Consider the following 19,418-nt stretch of genomic DNA (forward strand, 5'->3'; position numbering starts at 1 on the left):
ACCCAAGGCCTAATGTCACCGCTAGATCCTGTACTGGCGATGGCAAGAGGAGATTTGTAGGGGAGGGAAGGCGATTCTCAGGGCAAGTTGCTAGCTCTCAACGCATTCCCCACCACGCTTTTCTGACAGCGGCCCCTCAATCAAGGCAGCCTCGAGGAGGAGTTCATAGAATGCATTTTCGATAGTTTCCTCGAACAGTATGTAACGGAACCTATGAGGGTGCAAGCTATCCTTGATCTGGTCCTGTGTACCGAGACAGGAATAATTAATTATCTCATAGTTCGGGGTCCTCTCAGAAGAAGCAATGATTGAATTTAAAATACAGATGGAGCGTGAGAAGGTAAAATCCAATACCAGTGTCTTGTGCTTAAACAAAGAATGGGATGAGGAAGGAGATGGTTGAAGTAGAATGGGAGCAAAAACTTTATGAATTGGAATTTAGAAGAACGAGGGGGGGGATCTTATAGAAACATATGAAATTATGAAGGGAATAGATAAGATAGAAGCAGGGAAGCTGTTTCCACTGGCGGGTGAAACTAGAACTAAGGGGCACAGCCTCAAAATAGGGGGAGCAGATTTAGGACCAAGTTGAGGAGGAACTTTTTCACCCAAAGGGTTGTGAATCTGTGGAATTCCCTGCCCAGTGAAGCAGTTGAGGCTACCTTGCTGAATGTTTTGAAGGCAAAGACAGACAGATTTTTGAACAGTAAAGAATTAAGGGTTATGGTGAGCAGGCGGGTAAGTGGAGCGGAGTCCACAAAAAGATCAGTCATGATCTTATTGAATAGCTCGAGGGCCAGATGGCCTACTCCTGCTCCTAGTTCTTAAGTTCTTATAATCAAGCACTAAGTGCCTTTGAATGAAGAACCTTTCCCCATATGGATTTAGTAAGAAGTCTCACAATAACCAGATTAATATGGATTTACTTATGATATCCCAGCATGGTAGGCCATCTGCCCTGGGTTAATACCAGTGGCGGTGAGATGAGACTGTTAAGTGAGCATTAATTGCCCACTTAAGGGCCTCAAGTGGAAAAGAGACAGGAAGGCCATTCGTAGGCCTTCCTGTCATGGACTTAATTGGGGTGGAGGGGGAAGGTGGTAGCCCCTACCTGCCACCCTCCCACCACTTAACCCACCACAAGGGAGGGCATTAAATTCTGCCCAGAGTCATGTGGGGAAGCAGAAACTCCCGACTATCAATATACGAGTCACAAGAAATCAAATCGGGGATCGAGAAGAAATGTTTTCAAAAAATGGCAAGAATGCGGAACATACTACCACGTGAAATAGTTGAACCAAACAGATGCATTTAAAAGAAGTCTAGTTGATAAGGGAGAAGGGAATGGAGCAGGGCTTCCCAAACTGTAGGTGCCGAGCTCTCAGGAAGCAATGGCTATTGTGGACCTCGAACCAAATGTTAACAGCAACAAGGCCCCTTCAAATCCCTGCATGGATCTAACTGATCATTCAAGTCCGATTCCTCCTTCAGTTCTCCAGTTTATTTATTAGTATCACAAGTAGGCTTGCATTGACACTGTAATTAAGTTACTGTGAAAATCCCCTAGTCACCACACACTGGCGCCTGTTCGGGTAACACAGAGGGAGAATTTAGCCTCGTCAATACAACTAACCAGCACATCTTTCGGACTGTGGGAGCAAACCGGAGAGGAAACCCACACAGGCACAGGGAAAACATACACGCTTCACACAGGCAGTCACCCAATCCGGGAATCGAACCTGGGTGCCTGGTGCTGTGAGACAACAGTGCTAACCACTGTGCTGCCTCGCATAAGCCTGTGAAAGACTGGGATTTTTTTTTAAAATCCCTTAAGATTAAACACTTATCCTGCACCACCACCTCACAGCTCTGTCCCTCCCTCACAAATTCTCTCTCTCTTCCCAGCCCCCTTTCTCTGAGCTCACAGTGAAGGGCCACAGAATTCTTCAAGCCTCAAAGAACAAAGAACAGTACAGCACAGGAAACAGGCCCTTCGGCCCTCCAAGCCTGTGCCGCTCCTTGGTCCAACTAGACCAATCGTTTGTATCCCTCCATTCCCAGGCTGCTCATGTGACTATCCAGGTAAGTCTTAAACGATGTCAGCGTGCCTGCCTCCACCACCCTACTTGGCAGCGCATTCCAGGCCCCCACCACCCTCTGTGTAAAAAACGTCCCTCTGATGTCTGAGTTATACTTCGCCCCTCTCAGCTTGAGCCCGTGACCCCTCGTGATCGTCACCTCCGACCTGGGAAAAAGCTTCCCACTGTTCACCCTATCTATACCCTTCATAATCTTGTATACCTCTATTAGATCTCCCCTCATTCTCCGTCTTTCCAAGGAGAACAACCCCAGTCTACCCAATCTCTCCTCATAGCTAAGACCCTCCATACCAGGCAACATCCTGGTAAACCTTCTCTGCACTCTCTCCAATGCCTCCACGTCCTTCTGGTAGTGCGGCGACCAGAACTGGATGCAGTACTCCAAATGCGGCCTAACCAGCGTTCTATACAGCTGCATCATCAGACTCCAGCTTTTATACTCTATACCCCGTCCTATAAAGGCAAGCATACCATATGCCTTCTTCACCACCTTCTCCACCTGTGTTGCCACCTTCAAGGATTTGTGGACTTGCACACCTCGGTCCCTCTGTGTTTCTATACTCCTGATGACTCTCCCATTTATTGTATAACTCCTCCCTACATTATTTCTTCCAAAATGCATCACTTCGCATTTATCCGGATTAAACTCCATCTGCCACCTCTCCGTCCAATTTTCCAGCCTATCTATATCCTGCTGTATTGCCCGACAATACTCTTCGCTATCCGCAATTCCAGCCATCTTCGTGTCATCCGCAAACTTGCTGATAACACCAGTTACACCTTCTTCCAAATCATTTATAAACATCACAAATAGCAGAGGTCCAAGTACAGAGCCCTGCGGAACACCACTGGTCACAGACCTCCAGCCGGAAAAAGACCCTTCGACCACTACCCTCTGTCTCCTATGGCCAAGCCAGTTCTCCACCCATCTAGCCACTTCTCCTTGTATCCCATGAGCCTTAACCTTCTTAACCAACCTGCCATGTGGGACTTTGTCAAATGCCTTACTGAAATCCATATAGACGACATCCACGGCCCTTCCTTCATCGACCGTTTTTGTCACTTCCTCAAAAAACTCCACCAAATTTGTAAGGCACGACCTCCCTCTTACAAAACCATGCTGTCTGTCACTAATGAGATTGTTTCGTTCTAAATGCACATACATCCTGTCTCTAAGAATCCTCTCCAGCAACTTCCCTACCACGGACGTAAAGCTCACCGGCCTATAATTTCCTGGGTTATCCCTGGTACCCTTCTTAAACAACGGGACCACATTCGCTATCCTCCAATCCTCAGGGACCTCACCCGTGTCCAAAGAAGCGACAAAGATTTCCGTCAGAGGCCCAGCAATTTCACCTCTCGTCTCCCTGAGCAGTCGAGGATAGATGCCATCAGGCCCTGGGGCTTTGTCAGTTTTAATGTTCCCTAAAAAACCTAACACTTCCTCTCTTGTAATGGAGATTTTCTCTAATGGGTCAACACCTCCCTCCGAGACACTCCCGGTTAACACGCCCCTTTCCTTCGTGAATACCGATGCAAAGTATTCATTTAGGATCTCCCCTATTCCCTTGGGTTCTAAGCATAATTCCCCTCCTTTGTCCCTAAGAGGTCCGATTTTCTCCCTGACAACTCTTTTGTTCCTAACGTATGAATAGAATAGAATGCCTTAGGATTCTCCTTAATCCTGCCTGCCAAGAACATCTCGTGACCTCTTTTTGCCCTTCTAACTCCCCGTTTGAGATCTTTCCTACTCTCTCTGTATTCCTCCAGAGCTCCATCTGTTTTCAGTTGCCTGGACTTAACGTACGCCTCCCTTTTCATTTTAATCAGATCCTCAATTTCCCTAGTTATCCACGGCTCTCGAATCCTACCTTTCCTATCCTTCCTTTTTACAGGCACATGCCTATCCTGCAGCCTTATCAATAGTTCCTTAAAAGACTCCCACATGCCAGACGCGGACTTACCCTCGAACATCCTCTCCCAATCAACATCCACCAATTCCTGCCTAATCCGGCTATAGTCAGCCTTCCCCCAATTTAGCACCCTGCCCGTAGGACAGCACTCATCCTTGTCCATTACTATCCTAAAGTTAACAGAGTTGTGGTCACTATTTGCCACATGTTCCCCTACCGAAACTTTGAAACTCAAAATGGGGTCACAGCGGGAAAAGGTTTGGGAAGCACTGGAACAGAGCACATTACCAATAGTTGCATAGGAAACAACGAGTGGAGGCTCGAATGGATTAGAAATACAGACAAGTTCTGATTGGGCCAAGTGGTGCTTTACAGCTGATGCAATCTACCAAATATATTAAACAGCATATAGAATCCTATAGTGCAGAAGGAGGCCATTCAGCCCATCAAGTCTGCATCAACCACAATCCGAACCAGACCCTGTCCCCATAACCCCATACATTTACCCCAGCTAGCCCCCCAGACACTAAGGGGGAAATTTAGCATGGCCAATCCACCTAACGTGCACATCTTTGGACTGTGGGAGGAAACTGGAGCACCCAGAAGTAACCCACGGGGAAGATGTGCCAACTCCACACAGGTAGTGACCCACGCCAGGAATCGAACCCGGGTCCCTGGCGCTGTGAGGCAGCAGTGCTAACCACTGTGCCGTCCCCAATATATATATATATTAAAAAAATAGGAAATTGCTTTATTATTGGGAAAGCGTGATATATATATATTATATCCAAATAGGACCATGATCAAGTAAACTTTCAAATAACTATTTAACAGATTGTGGCCATCTGGATACCTGAAAAAAAATGCAATTCCCTGTAAATGTTTCAGAAATGTGCTTTAAATTACTTTCACATGTAGTTTTGAAACTGATGGGCTGTGACGATGTTAAAAAGGTGTTGTAAAAATAAACCATCAGCATTACTGTTAAAACAAACCATCTTACTTGACTGCTGCCTGATAAGGAACGTGTACAAGATCCTGACTTGTAGAAGAATACTGTTGTTAAACAGTAATTTCCAAGTTGGATTGTTAACATTTATCCACTCAAGGGGAAAAGCCCAATGCAACTTAGAAAGCAGTGTTTTGCATAATCAGATGAAATAATAAATGTGATCATTTAAAAAGCAACATTCCCTATTTATTTTTGTAGTGAATTTTTTATCTGAAGCTAAGAACAAACAGAAAAGCAGATGGTAGCTACTCAAGTGTATACTTTTAAAGATGTCTATTTTCCTCACTAATCGGACTTGTCACGCTGTTCAGTGCAAAACTATTCCACAAGTTACACGTTTGAATTAATAAAAGTAGTAATTCAATCTCAATGTTCAGAGAACTAAAATACCACTGAATTTTTTCTTGGAGTTACATAGATACATACGAACTAGAAGCAGGAGTCGGCCACTTGGCCTTTCGAGACTGCTCCGCCATCCCCCCACTCCACTGGGAACATTCTTTCTGAATCTACCCTGTCTAACCCTGTTAGAATATTATAAATTTCTATGAGATCCCCTCTCATTCTTTTAAACTCCAATGAATACAACCCTAACCGACTCAGTCTCTCCTCATATGACAGACCTGCCATCCCAGGAATCAGCCTGGTAAATCATCGCTGTACTCCCTTTGTAGCAAGGACATCCTTCCTCAGATAAAGACACCAAAACTGCACACAATACTCCAGATGTGGTCTCACCAATGCCCTGTATAATTGCAGCAAAATATCCCTATCCCTACTCTTAAATCCTCTCGCTATGAAGCTTACTTTCAGTGACCGATGCACGAGGACTCCAAGGTCTTGCTGAATATCCATCTCACTCAAATTACACCCATTCAAGTAATAATCTGTCTCCCTATAATTGCTACCAAAGTGGATAATCTCACATTTATCCACATTATACTGCAACTGCCATGCCCACACACTCATCCTGTCCAAATCACATTGAAGCATCTCTGCATCCTCCTCACAGCTCACCCTCCCATCCAACTTTGTATCATCTGCAAATTTAGAGATAATACATTCAGTTCCCTCTTCCAAACCATGAATACATAATGTGAACTATTGGGGTCCTAGCATAGCTCCCTGCGGAACCCCACTAGTCACTGACTGCCAATCAGGAAAAGACCCATTTATGCCAACTCTTTGCTTCCTATCTGCTAACCAGCTTTCCATCCATCTCAAGACATTACCTGCAATCCGTTGTGTGAGACCTTGTCGAAAGCTTTCTGAAAGTCTAAATAAACCACATCCACTGGTTCTCCTCGGTCAACTCTACTAGTTACATCCTCAAAAAATTCCAATAGATATATCATGCATGATTTCCCTTTTGTAAATTCATGCTGACTTTGTCGGATTATACCACTGCCTTCCAAATGCCGAGTTACGAAATCCTTGATAACAGACTTGAGCAACTCTAGTTAATGAGACTGTATGAACTCCTTTGCAAGATGTTTCATTTTTTATTGAGATTTTCTTTTATTGAGAAACCAAGCTGAAGGACTAGTTAAACCAAGAAACCACCAAAGCTGGAGAAGACAAGAGAAGAGGTACAATGATTAGATGACAATGAACATGCACACTAAAAGCCTGATGCATTTCTAGAAGGAAAAGTAGTAAGGGGTGCTACAGTTTTAGGGTGCTGACAAAGACCAAGTTAGAGTAAGAGATTGTCAAGCGCTTCTCATTTTAATCACAGGAGTAGAAAGGAGGAAAACAACTAATTAAATTTATTTTGCAACATATAGACACCAATTACTGAAGGTTAGCATGCAGCAGGGAGCAAAAAAGGCAAATGGTATGTTGGCCTTCAAAGCGAGAGGACTCGATTACAGGAGCACGGATGTCTTGCTACAATTATGATGTGGAGATGCTGGCGTTGGACTGGGGTAAAGTCTGGGACTTCTTGCTGCAATTATACAGGGACTTGGTGAGGCCACACCTGGAATATTGTGTGCAGTTTTGGTCCCCTTATTTCAGGAAGGAGCGCAGAGATGGTTTACCAGACTAATTCCTGGGATGGTAGGACTGAGGTATGAGGAGAGGTGGAGTCGGTTAAGATTGTTGTATTCACTGGAGTTCAGAAGAGGGGGGGGGGGGGAATCTCACAGAAACCTATAAAATTTTGAGGAATTCAATTCTGTTAATGGCCTCCTTCTGCTCCGACTTTCTATCTTTCTATATAGTCAATACATAAAAATAGTAGTGACAGAATCTTTGGTGCAGCTTATCAAATGTTCTCTGAAGGTGAAGGATAGTGATCTCCTCCTCCCATACTGTCTGATAAGGCATAACATGCTGCAGCAGCAACATCAAAGATCAGAGGATGCAGAGTCTGCATTGAGCCAGATGTAGGAATGTTGCTGAACTCATATGAGCCCTGTTGCTGATTGCTACCGACAACCTGACTGGAGCAGAGTCCTATTCAGCTTTGATTGTAGAATAGCCCATTGACATCTCCCATCCAAACCCACAAAATTACATCTCATTATCTTCAGGAGAGAAACAGAGGTAAATTCAGTAGATAAAAATTTACTTCAAGAAGTCATAAACCAGTTTTGAGATTTAAAGAAATCTCAATGCCATACAGCCATGTGGAGAAAATAGGACCACGATTAACTAAAACCTATTGAAATGTGAATGCTGAGGCATATGCTTAAAATTTCCCACACAGGCCAGAAGACAAATGAGGAGTTTGAAATGAAGACAAAAATAAATCTAAGAAGTGACATCCAGAAAAAAGTCAATATTTCAGCCATTTGATCAGAGCTAAAAAGCAGCAGAAATCTCTTGCAGAGGGCAAAGTAGAAGACAGCAGAAAGAGGGGTCAGCCTCGGCATAGCTGGATGACAGGTTTCACAGAGTGGTCGCAGACAGGCTGCAGTGGATGTCTGAGGATGCTGGAAAACATATGAACGTGAAATATCACAATAGCAGATCTCCTGGTAGGAGTAGCTATGAGCAGCAGTAGCAACAGCCTTTTATCTGCTTGACAACACTTATCTGTGATCACTTGACAACCTCTTGCTCCAACTTGATCTTTTGCCAGCATCACTTACTTCTTTTCCTTTTAGATGCTTCAGGTTTTTACTGCATATGTTCAGTGTCACCTAATCACTGCACTCTCGCTCAGCTTTGGTGACATCCTGCATTAAACTAGACCTTCAACTAAACATTCATCATCTTACATTTACTGTTTAGGCGTTAAATCTTAAAGGCATTGAGATGGCTGTCAGAACAGTTATGGCGAGTTGTTACAATTTAAGTGTTTGGCTGAAGAATTGTTCCATTAGGCCTCAGCGGCCTAAACTAACCTCCTTGCTAATCTGTTAGGATTCTTGTTTTAAACTCACACCTGAAGGAGTTCAGCTTAAGGGCACCTAAAATGTCCATTAAAAAGATTTATTACATAAACACTAGCAAATAAAACATGATTCACTATATTGGTATGCATGCCTTGGGAGCTGCTGAATACATATTCCTTGTTAGATATTCAACACTTGTAAATCTAGGTGGCGAAGGTTGGTGGATTCTACTTCTTATCTGTCTTAGTCAGATACTTGGGAATGTCAAGCCTCATAAGTGGACCAAAAATAATATCTCCAACTTGTTTTGTTTCAGCAATTAAGACAACAATCTTTCAAACAGCATTTGGGAACAATTGCGCCTAACATTTTGTTGCCAGGGGTGCTGCTAGCAGTCAGAATTTGACAGATTAACAAGAGGGCCATATTTTTCTTCAGCATAGGTCAATACCTATGGTTTTACACAAGACAGCAGTCTTCTACATGGATTTCTTATCCAGGGCAATGACAGTCCTAATTACCATGGTGTTTCCTCCACACAAAAAAACTAAATAAAAAACTAAAATTAAAAAACTAAATGTTTCAGCAGTTTAAAAGTTCTTTTTCTTTTCATTGAAACATGTATTTTATATTCTTCTCAAGATGCTTTCAAGTAAATGGAAAAGATTGGGGAAACTAAGGCTTTCCACCACTGATATGGGGTGACCGAGATGACCTTCTTCAGGTATCTTCTGCTTAAAGCACATTTGAGCTTTCTCATTCTAGCACGGTTTATAAATGTAAGACTTTCCCCGATAATTCAATTTTTTCAATTGCTCCCTTTGTCATTTTAGTAAAGCTAAATTTAAGTTTATTTATTAGTCACAAGTAAGGCTTACATTAACACTGCAATGAAATTACTGTGAAATTCCCCTAGTTGCCACAGTCCAGCACCTGTTTGGGTCAATGCACCTAACCAGCACGTCTTTCAGAATGTGGGAGAAAACCGGTGCACCCGGAGGAAACCCACGCAGACACACGGAGAATGTGCAAACTCCAGTGACCCAAGCTGGGAATTGAACCTGGGTCCCTAGAGCTGTGAAGCAGCAGTGTTAAACACTGTGCCACCGTGCTGCCCAGTCCCTGTACAGTCTCTGCGCATATTTAGCTTTGTAAAAGCAAACCGCTTTTTCACTAATCCTTCTGCTTCCTTCCCTGATTACCACTTCTCTCCCCAATCCTCTCGCTCACCATATCCCTCCCAGGACACCCCCACCTGGTGCTTCCCTCACCGACCCTATCCTGCTTAATTCCCCTTTACAAACTGCTTGCCGCTCAACTCCCACAAGCTGACTGCTTTTCTCGCTGACCCGCTCACTTGCCACTTAATACCAACTGCTGCTCTTTGCTTAGCCTCACTAAACCCCACCTGCCACTTAATTCCTTCAACACTCTCCTTGCTCACCGCTTAACTCCTCTGAACCCCCACGCCACAACCTACCTGCTCAACTCCCCTAACCCCACCGCTCCTTTTTGCTCCCCAATCGTAGCTTTTCACCATCCCTATCCAAACCTATCCACTCAACTTCTATCCTGATCCTCCTATTCACCACCTCTCACTGAGGGTGACTGCAAGAGGGAGAGGGACAGAAGGATGGGGAGAGGGAAGTGGCGAGTGAGGGGATCGGGATAGGGATGCGGTGAATGGGAGAGCCAGGATAGGGAAGCAATGAGCGAGATGCATTAAGCTGGAGGGAAGTTACTTGGAGATATTAAGAGGATTTTTGGGCCAGTTAGGTTCAAGTCAACCAATGGATATTTAATGAAATAATGCTAGTTCAGGAATATAACCTAACCTTACTACATGCTTTCTTTCAGGAAAGTTACTTTCATTTAGCATGTTGCTTTTAAGAACATATTAGGAGTGCTAAACGAGGGAGGGATAACTGTACAAGGTTGTACATGGTATCAAAATGACAAATCTAGAAATGCAAAATAATTATTTGAGTAGGACAAAGGTTAATGGTTTAAACTAGCAAAAAGCAGAGTTAGGACTAATATCACGAAGCAGTTCTTCACACAGACTGTGACACATGGAATTGACTCCCAGATAAAGTACTGGAGGTGAGAACACTAAAATCACTCAGTAACAAATAGATACTTGCAACAGAAAGCAACTTTAGTGTAACTTTGAATGAATGAGTCAATATACGTTGAATGGCTTCCCTTATTTTTTTTAGGACAGCGGAAGGCTGCCATTCTGGACTGCAATAGTAGACCATAAATACAATGCCGTACCATAGCATTGTATTTGTTTCATCAATGTCAGTATGTTAACTAGAGTTATTAATTTTCTCCTGAACAAGTTAATAAAAATTGGGTGCTGCTCAAATAAAGGATAGAGTTGTTCAAATATTTTTACTCAAAAGTCCAACACATAGATCAAAAACTTGGGTTTCCCACTAACGAGGCAACTAATTTAAAGTGTTTCCCATGTCATATGGAGCCCAGGCCAGCTGCACTCTAAAGTTGCTTAAAAAAATCTGTTCTAATCTTTACTGCTCCAACATTTCTCACAAGACACCTTCCCCTCCATTAGTAATAAAATTAAATTTATGCGAAGCTGTCATCAACATTGTGCTATGGATTTGCTGTTACTTACAACAGGATAGGAGCTAGTCCAGACACATTCAAACTTATTGTACTGCAGTTTCAAGAGTTCTCAATCTCACCCAAATGTATGAATACCTAGTTGCTCTGTATGCTATGTTACAACATGGAAACCTGGTTTGTTCTGTGGCTTTAAACAGATTGCATTTCCTCACGTACAAAGTTCCCTTTGAGATCCTTACTCAACAAGCTAACATATTATCTTCCCACTCGACTAGAGTGGAAAATGAGCCTATGCCGCAAGAAGGGAACCAGACTTCCAGCCCTAATTGATGGCAAAATTACTCAATCTCCATCTTAGATAGTGTCTCTAACAAAAGAACCCGAATCCTATCTTAATTTGAGCTGGTTAACAAGCCAATTGACCTGTATAATACATTATTCACACCTGGCTTGAGCAGGTGGGTGGGGAGGGGGTTGGTTATTTTTTTAAAAATCTTTTGTAAAGGTAAGAAGATAGCGGGGCAAATTATTTGGAAAGGGAAGAAACATAGAAACTAGAAGCAGCCATTCAGCCTTTTGAGACTGCTCCGCCATATCATGGCTGATCATCAAATTCAATATCCTGATTCTTCCTCCCCACCATATCCCTTGATTCCTTTACCTCTCAGGGCTATCTCTAATTTCTTCTTGAAATCGGGCAACATTTTGGCCTCAACTGCATTCTGTGGCAATGAATTCCACACATTCACCACCCTCTGGGTGAAGAAATTTCTCCTCACCTCAGGTCTAAAAGATTTATCTCAAAATATGACCCTGAGTTCTGGACTCACCCACCACTGGGAACATTCTTTCTGAATCTACCTTGTCTACCCCTGTTAGAATTTTATAAGTTTCTATGAGATCCCCTCTCACTCTTCGAAACTCCAGTGAATATAATCCTAACCGATTTAGTCTCTTCTCATAGGACAGACCTGCCATCCCAGGAATCAACCTGGTAAACTGTCACTGTACTCCCTCTATAGCAAGGGCACCCTTCCTCAGATAAGGACACCAAAGCTGCACACAATACTCCAGGTGTGGCTTCACCAACAATTGCAACAAAACATCCCTATCCCTAAACTCAAATCCTCTCGTTTTGGTAGGGAAGGTGTGGTAGTTCACTTTGCGCATCAGGCTTTGCAGAGAGGTCCCTCAATCTCAAGATGTTTGTTTTTCCCCGCCTGACCTCCAAAACATCCCCTCCCATCTCTCCATGCTAGGCCTTCACCCACTTGGGTGTGGAGGCCATGGCTGCCTCCCTCCTGGGCCCGCCTTCAGTACCAGCAGCAGTCACAACTCAATTCAGATTGCACAGATTGGCAGCTCTCAAAAGTGGGACTTCAGTCCCAATGTTGGTCTGTTTAGCCCGCTTGCAGTAGGGCGGCGGGTCTTCTTTTCTGTGCATCAGCGACCGGCTGATTCTCACAACAGACAAGCCATTCATTTCCCTCCCCCCACTCCAACTCCCACAAAATCCAGCCCAAAGTTTATGCAGACAAACAAGGGCTGGAGGGGCAAAGGATTAAGACAGAGAGATGAGAATTTTAAATTGGAGCATTGCTGAACCAGGAGTCCTTTGCCAGTCAGCAAAGAGAGTAATCACAATGTTTAGGGCTTAGTACAAGATAGAATACAGGCAACAAAAATTGTACGAAGTTGACATTTATAGGGCAATGAGATTGAGAAAGCATTGGAACAGCTGACTTGGAGGGGAGAAAGGCAGGAAGGAGTTTTGCAAGGGAGTGGTGGGTATGAACAATGAAGCCAAAGACAAACGACAAAATTTGGAGGAGCCAAAAAAAAGTGAATGTAAATAATAAGAGTAAGATGCTGATTTGCACGATAATAACAGCAAAAACCATTAATTTGCTTTTCCAGTAAGGTGCGCAAGTCAAGTTGTGAGAACAGAGCAAGGAAAAACAGGTTCAAAGTAGTATACAGCAAATGCAAAATTGAGATGAGGAAGTTGTCATAGACATCGAGTAAGCCACACAAGAAATGAACTTCCAGACAGAACACTAGAGGTGAAAATCAGGAGTTAGTTAACACCTGCACACTACAAGATTCTTCTTTCGATGGACAATCTAGGAATGGCCTGACTGATTCATAATTATTTTGCAATATCCCAATCATTGAAAGGTTTAATTAAACTTACTTCACATAGAAATCGAGGTGTCTTGGGAAGTCCAATTTTCCAGCAAGTATCTTTTGGTAAATACCAAAAGGGTTGTCATCAAAAAATGGTGGGTACCTGCAAAATAAATCACACAAAGAATGGACTAAAAGAACTTTCTCGAAGCATGTTATGTTACCAGATAAACATCAAGGGGTCTTCAGCAGTAGTACCACAGATGTGATAGCAAATCAGCAGCCTCTTTTACACTGCACCCAATTTTCTTCCCCATTGAATAGCAAAACAGGTTTATGAAACAGTTATTGTTTTATGAAAATTTATCATTGCTTTCAGTACTGGTTACTGGCAATTTAATGAAAGCATGTTCTTTAAACTTGGCTACTTGGAAATAATGTCTCTTCTCCCCCTCTCTGTGCCAGCTACAAGTCAACAGATTGAAATACGTTTGGGAAACCTGGCACTAAACACTAGATTGAGAAGGCCACAGAGCAAAATGCCAATAAATCTGCGCAACCTCAGAAGCTCATTCACAAAAGTTGTAATGAAATGCGGAGTAAATAGTAAAAATGCCCTACTAGTGTTAGAAACATAGAAAAACTACAGCACAAACAGGCCCTTCGGCCCACAAGTTGTGCCGAACACATCCCTACCTTCTAGACCTACCTATAACCCTCCATCCTATTACGTTCCATGTACTCATCCAGGAGTCTCTTAAAAGACCTTATTGAGTTCACCTCCACCACCACTGACGGCAGCCGATTCCACTCGCCCACCACCCTGTGTGTGAAAAACTTACCCCTAACATCTCCCCTGTACCTACCCCCCAGCACCCTAAACCTGTGTCCTCTCGTAGCAGACATTTCCACCCTGGGAAAAAGCCTCTGAGAATCCACCCGATCTATGCCTCTCAACATCTTATACACCTCTATTAGGTCTCCTCTCATCCTTCGTCTCTCCAAGGAGAAAAGACCGAGCTCCCTCAGCCTATCCTCATAAGACATGCCACTCAATCCAGGCAACATCCTTGTAAATCTCCTCTGCACCCTTTCAATCTTTTCCACATCCTTCCTATAGTGAGGCGGCCAGAACTGAGCACAGTACTCCAAGTGGGGTCTGACGAGGGTCTTATATAGCTGCATCATTATCTTGTTTAGCTGCATCATTATATATTGTTCCTCAGAGTATTCTTCAGAGGTCAAGGTCAAACTGAAATTAGGTTTAAAGGTACAATTAGAATCACAGAATGGTTACATTCAGCCCATCTGTTGTGCTAAACCTTTACAAGAGCAATTAATTCACTTGGTGCCACTTTCCTGCCTTTCCCCTGTAGTCCTGCAATCTTTTCCTCTTCAGATAATGATCCAATTTCCTTTTGAAAGCCACAATTGAATCTGCCTCAACCACGTTCTCAGGTAGTGTATTCCAGATCCTAAAGACTTGCTACGTAAAAAGGTTTTTTCTCCGCCTTTGCTTCTTTTGCCAATCACCTTAAATCGGTGCCTGCTGGTTCTTGGGCCTTCCACCATTTTGGGAGTAAAATATAGTGGATTTTAAAATGCTCGTCTTTCCACTACCTGGGAGTGATTCATGCATTCACGATGTGCAAAATGTGGAAAATACCGATTTCTCAACCCGGGTGTTTTAATTTTGCATGGCTACTTCTAAAAATGTTCAGAACTTCATGCTAAATTATAGCGAAACATTATAGCAGGTAGATTGTGCTAGATTTGTGGAAACCAATTTACACTATGTGCCTGCATTCTTTGTACATATAGTTTTAAATGAAAATTGCAGAATTAACATTGAAATGAAAAAGCAATAAGGATCAAGCAGCTTCAGTCTTTGGAGATTTGAAATAGAGAAGAATTCTCTGATGACCAGAATTTTCATAACAGCGAAATCAAGGAAATGTCAAAGCTATTGTTAATAAATCAAAACCAAGCTCGCAGGACCTCCAAACTATGAAATCTGCGCCAGAACCATGTGCTCGGGGGAAAGCACTTGCATCTAACTGGCTGGTCATCAATATACCGAGCAAATAACTATTCCCCAGGACTGGGAGGCTGCACATCCAAGTCCAACATACCTCTTCCCCCAATTACTAGGGATGGTTATTGATGTTACCTGTTATTTGTCAGACTGGTATGATGTTTTAAGTTATTATTCAGAGCTACATAATTTGCAATAATCTATAATAATTTTATATGACGTGATTCTTTATTACTAAGCCGCATCTTCCTGTATACAATTCAAAAAATCATTCTGAAGGTCAGAAATTTAATGAGTTTAAAACTAGTATTCTTTGGTGTTTGCCTCAACTTTAAGCCCAAAGAGCAATAAAATAAAGTGTTCAATACTGACATCAAGTAAACTGAAGTCTTGCAGATTCCAATTCCAAAAGAATAATAAGTTGTCCAGTTAGCCACCAAAATAATCACGCCAGATTTTGTCCAATTCGCTTTAACTATCTTGGATCATATATGGGAAAATTTAGTACGAAACTATACAGAATAGATGATCCTAACTTTCCAGCTGGTGCTTAGCTGATCTCAGCTGTCAACAGTCAAAATGCAAATGGATCTGAATCCACTGGACTGCAGAAATACCAGTGAAGTTGCAGCACAGTGGTTATGTAATTGACCTAGTAATCCAGAGGTCTGGGTTAATAATTTGGAAACACAAATTCAAACACCATTTAACTTAAGGGCAGCACAGTGGTTAGCACTGCTGCCTCACAGAGCCAGGAACCCAGGTTCAATTCCGACCTCAGGTGACTGTGTGGAGTTTGCACGTTGTGTGTGTCTGCGTGGGTTTCCTCCGGGTGCTTCGGTTTCCTCCCACATTCCAAAGATGTGTGGGTTAGGATAGATTGGCTATGCTAAATTGCCCCTTAGTGTCAGGGGGATTAGCAGGGTATATGCGTGGGGTTATGGGGAAAGGGCCTGGGTGGGATTGCCGTTGGTGCAGGCTTGATGGGCCAGGTAGTACATTCCAGATTCTTACTACAGTGTGAGTGAAATAACTTCTCTTCAAATCCCATTTAACATCCTGACCCTCACCTTAAATTATGCCCCCTCGGCTGAGTTTGCTTAAAATGGCTGCCAGTGACCAGATGTGCGTGCACACATTGCAGCAGGAGTTACCAGATATGATTGGGAGTGCAAACTACACAGCTGTGTGTGTTTTTGGCTTCCTTAGCCATCCGGTCCAAAATCCCCACCCGAGATCAACAGATCTATGACCGGTCCGTCAAAGCTTTGGGGAAAATCTCAGGAATCGATGCCAGTTGTCGTTCTCCAGCCACCATGCTGCTCTGATCAATAACCTTCCTGCCCTTGTAATCTCTGCTACGAGTGATAAAGGCAAGTATCCCATATGCCTTCTTAGCTACCCTATTAACCTGTCTTACCACCTTCAGGGAACCGTGGAGAAGCACCCCTAGATCCCTCTGAGCTTCCTATTGTCCTACCATTCATTGAGTACTCCCTTCTCTTGTTACTTCTAAAGTCCATCACCTCCTACTTTTCAGGATCAAGTTCCATCCACCACTGACCTGCCCCCTTCTGACCAACCCGTCTATAGAACATAGAACATTTCAGCGCAGTACAGGCCCTTCGGCCCTCGATGTTGCGCCGACCAGTGGACCCAATCTAAAGCCCCTCTAATCTACACTATTCCAATATCATCCATATGTTTATCCAATAACCATTTGAATGCTCTTAATGTTGACGAGTCCACTACTGCAGCAGGCAGGGCATTCCACGCCCTTACTACTCTCTCAGTAAAGAACCTACCTCTAACATCTGTCCTATATCTCTCACCCCTCAATTTAAAGCTATGTCCCCTCGTGCTAGCCAACACCATCCGAGGAAAAAGGCTCTCACTATCCACCCGAGCTAATCCTCTGATCATCTTGTATGCCTCTATTAAGTCACCTCTTGACCTTCTTCTCTCTAACGAAAACAACCTCAAGCCCCTCAGCCTTTCCTCATACGATTTTCCCACCACACCAGGCAACATCCTGGTAAATCTCCTCTGCACCCTTTCCAACACTTCCACATCTTTCCTATAATACGGCGACCAGAACTGTACGCAATACTCCAAATGCGGCTGCACCAGAGTTTTGTACAGTTGCAGCATGACCTCCTGGCTCCGAAACTCAATCCCTCTACCAATTAAAGCTAACACACCGTACGCCTTCTTAACAACCCTATCAACCTGGGTGTCAACTTTCAGGGATCTATGCACGTGGACACCCAGATCCCTCTGTTCATCTACCCTACCAAGTATCTTACCATTAGCCCAGTACTCTGTATTCCTGTTACTCCTTCCAAAGTGAATCACCTCTCACTTTTCCGCATTAAACTCCATTTGCCACCTCTCAGCCCAGCTCTGCAGCCTATCTATGTCCCTCTGTAACCTGCCACTTCCCTCCACACTGTCTACAACTCCACCGACTTTAGTGTCATCCGCAAATTTTCTAATCCATCCTTCCACGCCCTCATCCAGGTCATTAATAAAAATGACAAACAGCAGTGGCCCCAAAACAGATCCCTGTGGCACACCACTAGTAACTGAACTCCAGGATGAATATTTCCCATCAACCAACACCCTCTGTTTTCTTACAGCTAGCCAATTCTTGATCCAAACCACTAAATCACCCTCAATCACATGTGTCTGTATTTTCTGCAAAAGCAACCTAAGAACTTCTTCCTTGCCAAACTTCATGTAATCTTCAAATTTACTTACCATCCCCTCCCCCCATATGCTTATCTATATTATTTATATATATCATGAACAATAAGGGACCTAGCACTGATCCCTGAGGTATGCCATTGATGCCGGGCTGCAGTCACACAAACAGCCTTCAGCCTCCAAGCTAATTTTGGATCCAACTTGCCAAGTTACCCTGGATCCTATGCGCTTTTACCTTCTTTATCAGTCTCCCATGTGGGATCTTGTTAAAGGCTTTTCTGAAATCCTTATAAAAACACATCAACTGCATCATCCTCACCTACACATCCAATCACTTCCTCGAAAAATTTAATCAAATTTGTTAGGCATGACCTCTTTCCGACAAAGTCATGCTGACTATCCCTGATAAACCTTGCCTCTCCAACTGGACATTAATTCTCTCCTTCAAAATTTTCTCCAATAGTTTCCCCACCAATGCTGCTCATGTGCATCAATGCTGCATAAGGATCCATGGATCTGTTGTAACAAATAAACTTCCAACCTGTTGTCTATGCTCATCCATGAAAAATGATCATATAGGCAAGGCACCAAAGGTCGTCAGTACAGGCTGGGCGGCACAGTAGCACAGTGGTTAGCACTGCTGCTTCACAGCTCCAGGGACCTGGGTTCGATTCCCGGCTTGGGTCACTGTCTGTGTGGAGTTTGCACATTCTCCTCGTGTCTGCGTGGGTTTCCTCCGGGAGCTCCGGTTTCCTCCCACAATCCAAAGATGTGCGGGTTAGGTTGATTGGCTATGCTAAAATTGTCCCTTAGTGTCCTGGGATGCATAGATTAGAGGGATTAGTGGGTACAATATATGGGGGTAGGGCCTGGGTGGGATTGTGGTCGGTGCAGACTCGATGGGCCGAATGGCCTCTTTCTGTACTGTAGGGTTTCTATGATTTCTTTCTATGATTTCTAGCCAGCACATCAGTACTTTCATCATGACAAAGCAAATGATAAACTACTCAATAAAGGATGGTTCAGAAAGTACTTGGAGGCATTCAAACCAAATGCAAAATCCTAAAACTTCAAAGACAAAATGAATAGGAGAAAAAAAAATGAACAGATGTACCAGAATTGAACTTGTTCTAAAATATCCCTAAACAAAAGTGTGATTAGCCTTTATATAGCATTCTGGTGCTGCTACTTAGTACATTTGCATAACAAGGACAGCTGAAATCATCCTGCGTTCTGCCAAAGACTCAACAGCTTAACAGCTGATGCATTATTTGAACTGAAAAACTGCAAATATTCCTTTCAGATCAATACCAGGAGACACATCCATGTAACTGACAAGCCATTATACGAAAAGAGAACACATGGATTACCCAGTACAGAACAAATATTCTCAGAAAGGATGTTAAAATGGCCACAACTGAATCCAATGATGGAAATATTCAACAGTAAACAAGGCAATAAACTGGCTGTGTAAAGAATGCTTGGCAGGGGAAAGGGAATGAGGAACATAAAACTGAATGGAGAGAAACAGAATGAAAAATACAGACAGGAAAACCTTGAAAGTGATGATCCAGCAAGATGGAAACAGAA

The 19,418-nt window shown here is 43.2% G+C and overlaps 1 protein-coding gene across 1 annotated transcript in view; it reads right to left on the reverse strand.

Annotated features, from left to right (window-relative positions):
- The window catches only part of prkx (protein kinase X-linked), a 120,806-nt gene that overhangs the window by 32,287 nt on the left and 69,101 nt on the right, over nt 1–19,418 (reverse strand). The window contains 1 exon segment of the mRNA XM_078222527.1: nt 13,155–13,250. Coding sequence (XP_078078653.1) covers nt 13,155–13,250 — 96 coding nt within the window.

Source organism: Mustelus asterias, chromosome 10, assembly GCF_964213995.1.
Source record: "Mustelus asterias chromosome 10, sMusAst1.hap1.1, whole genome shotgun sequence".
In the NCBI taxonomy this organism is placed as follows: Eukaryota; Metazoa; Chordata; class Chondrichthyes; order Carcharhiniformes; family Triakidae; genus Mustelus; species Mustelus asterias.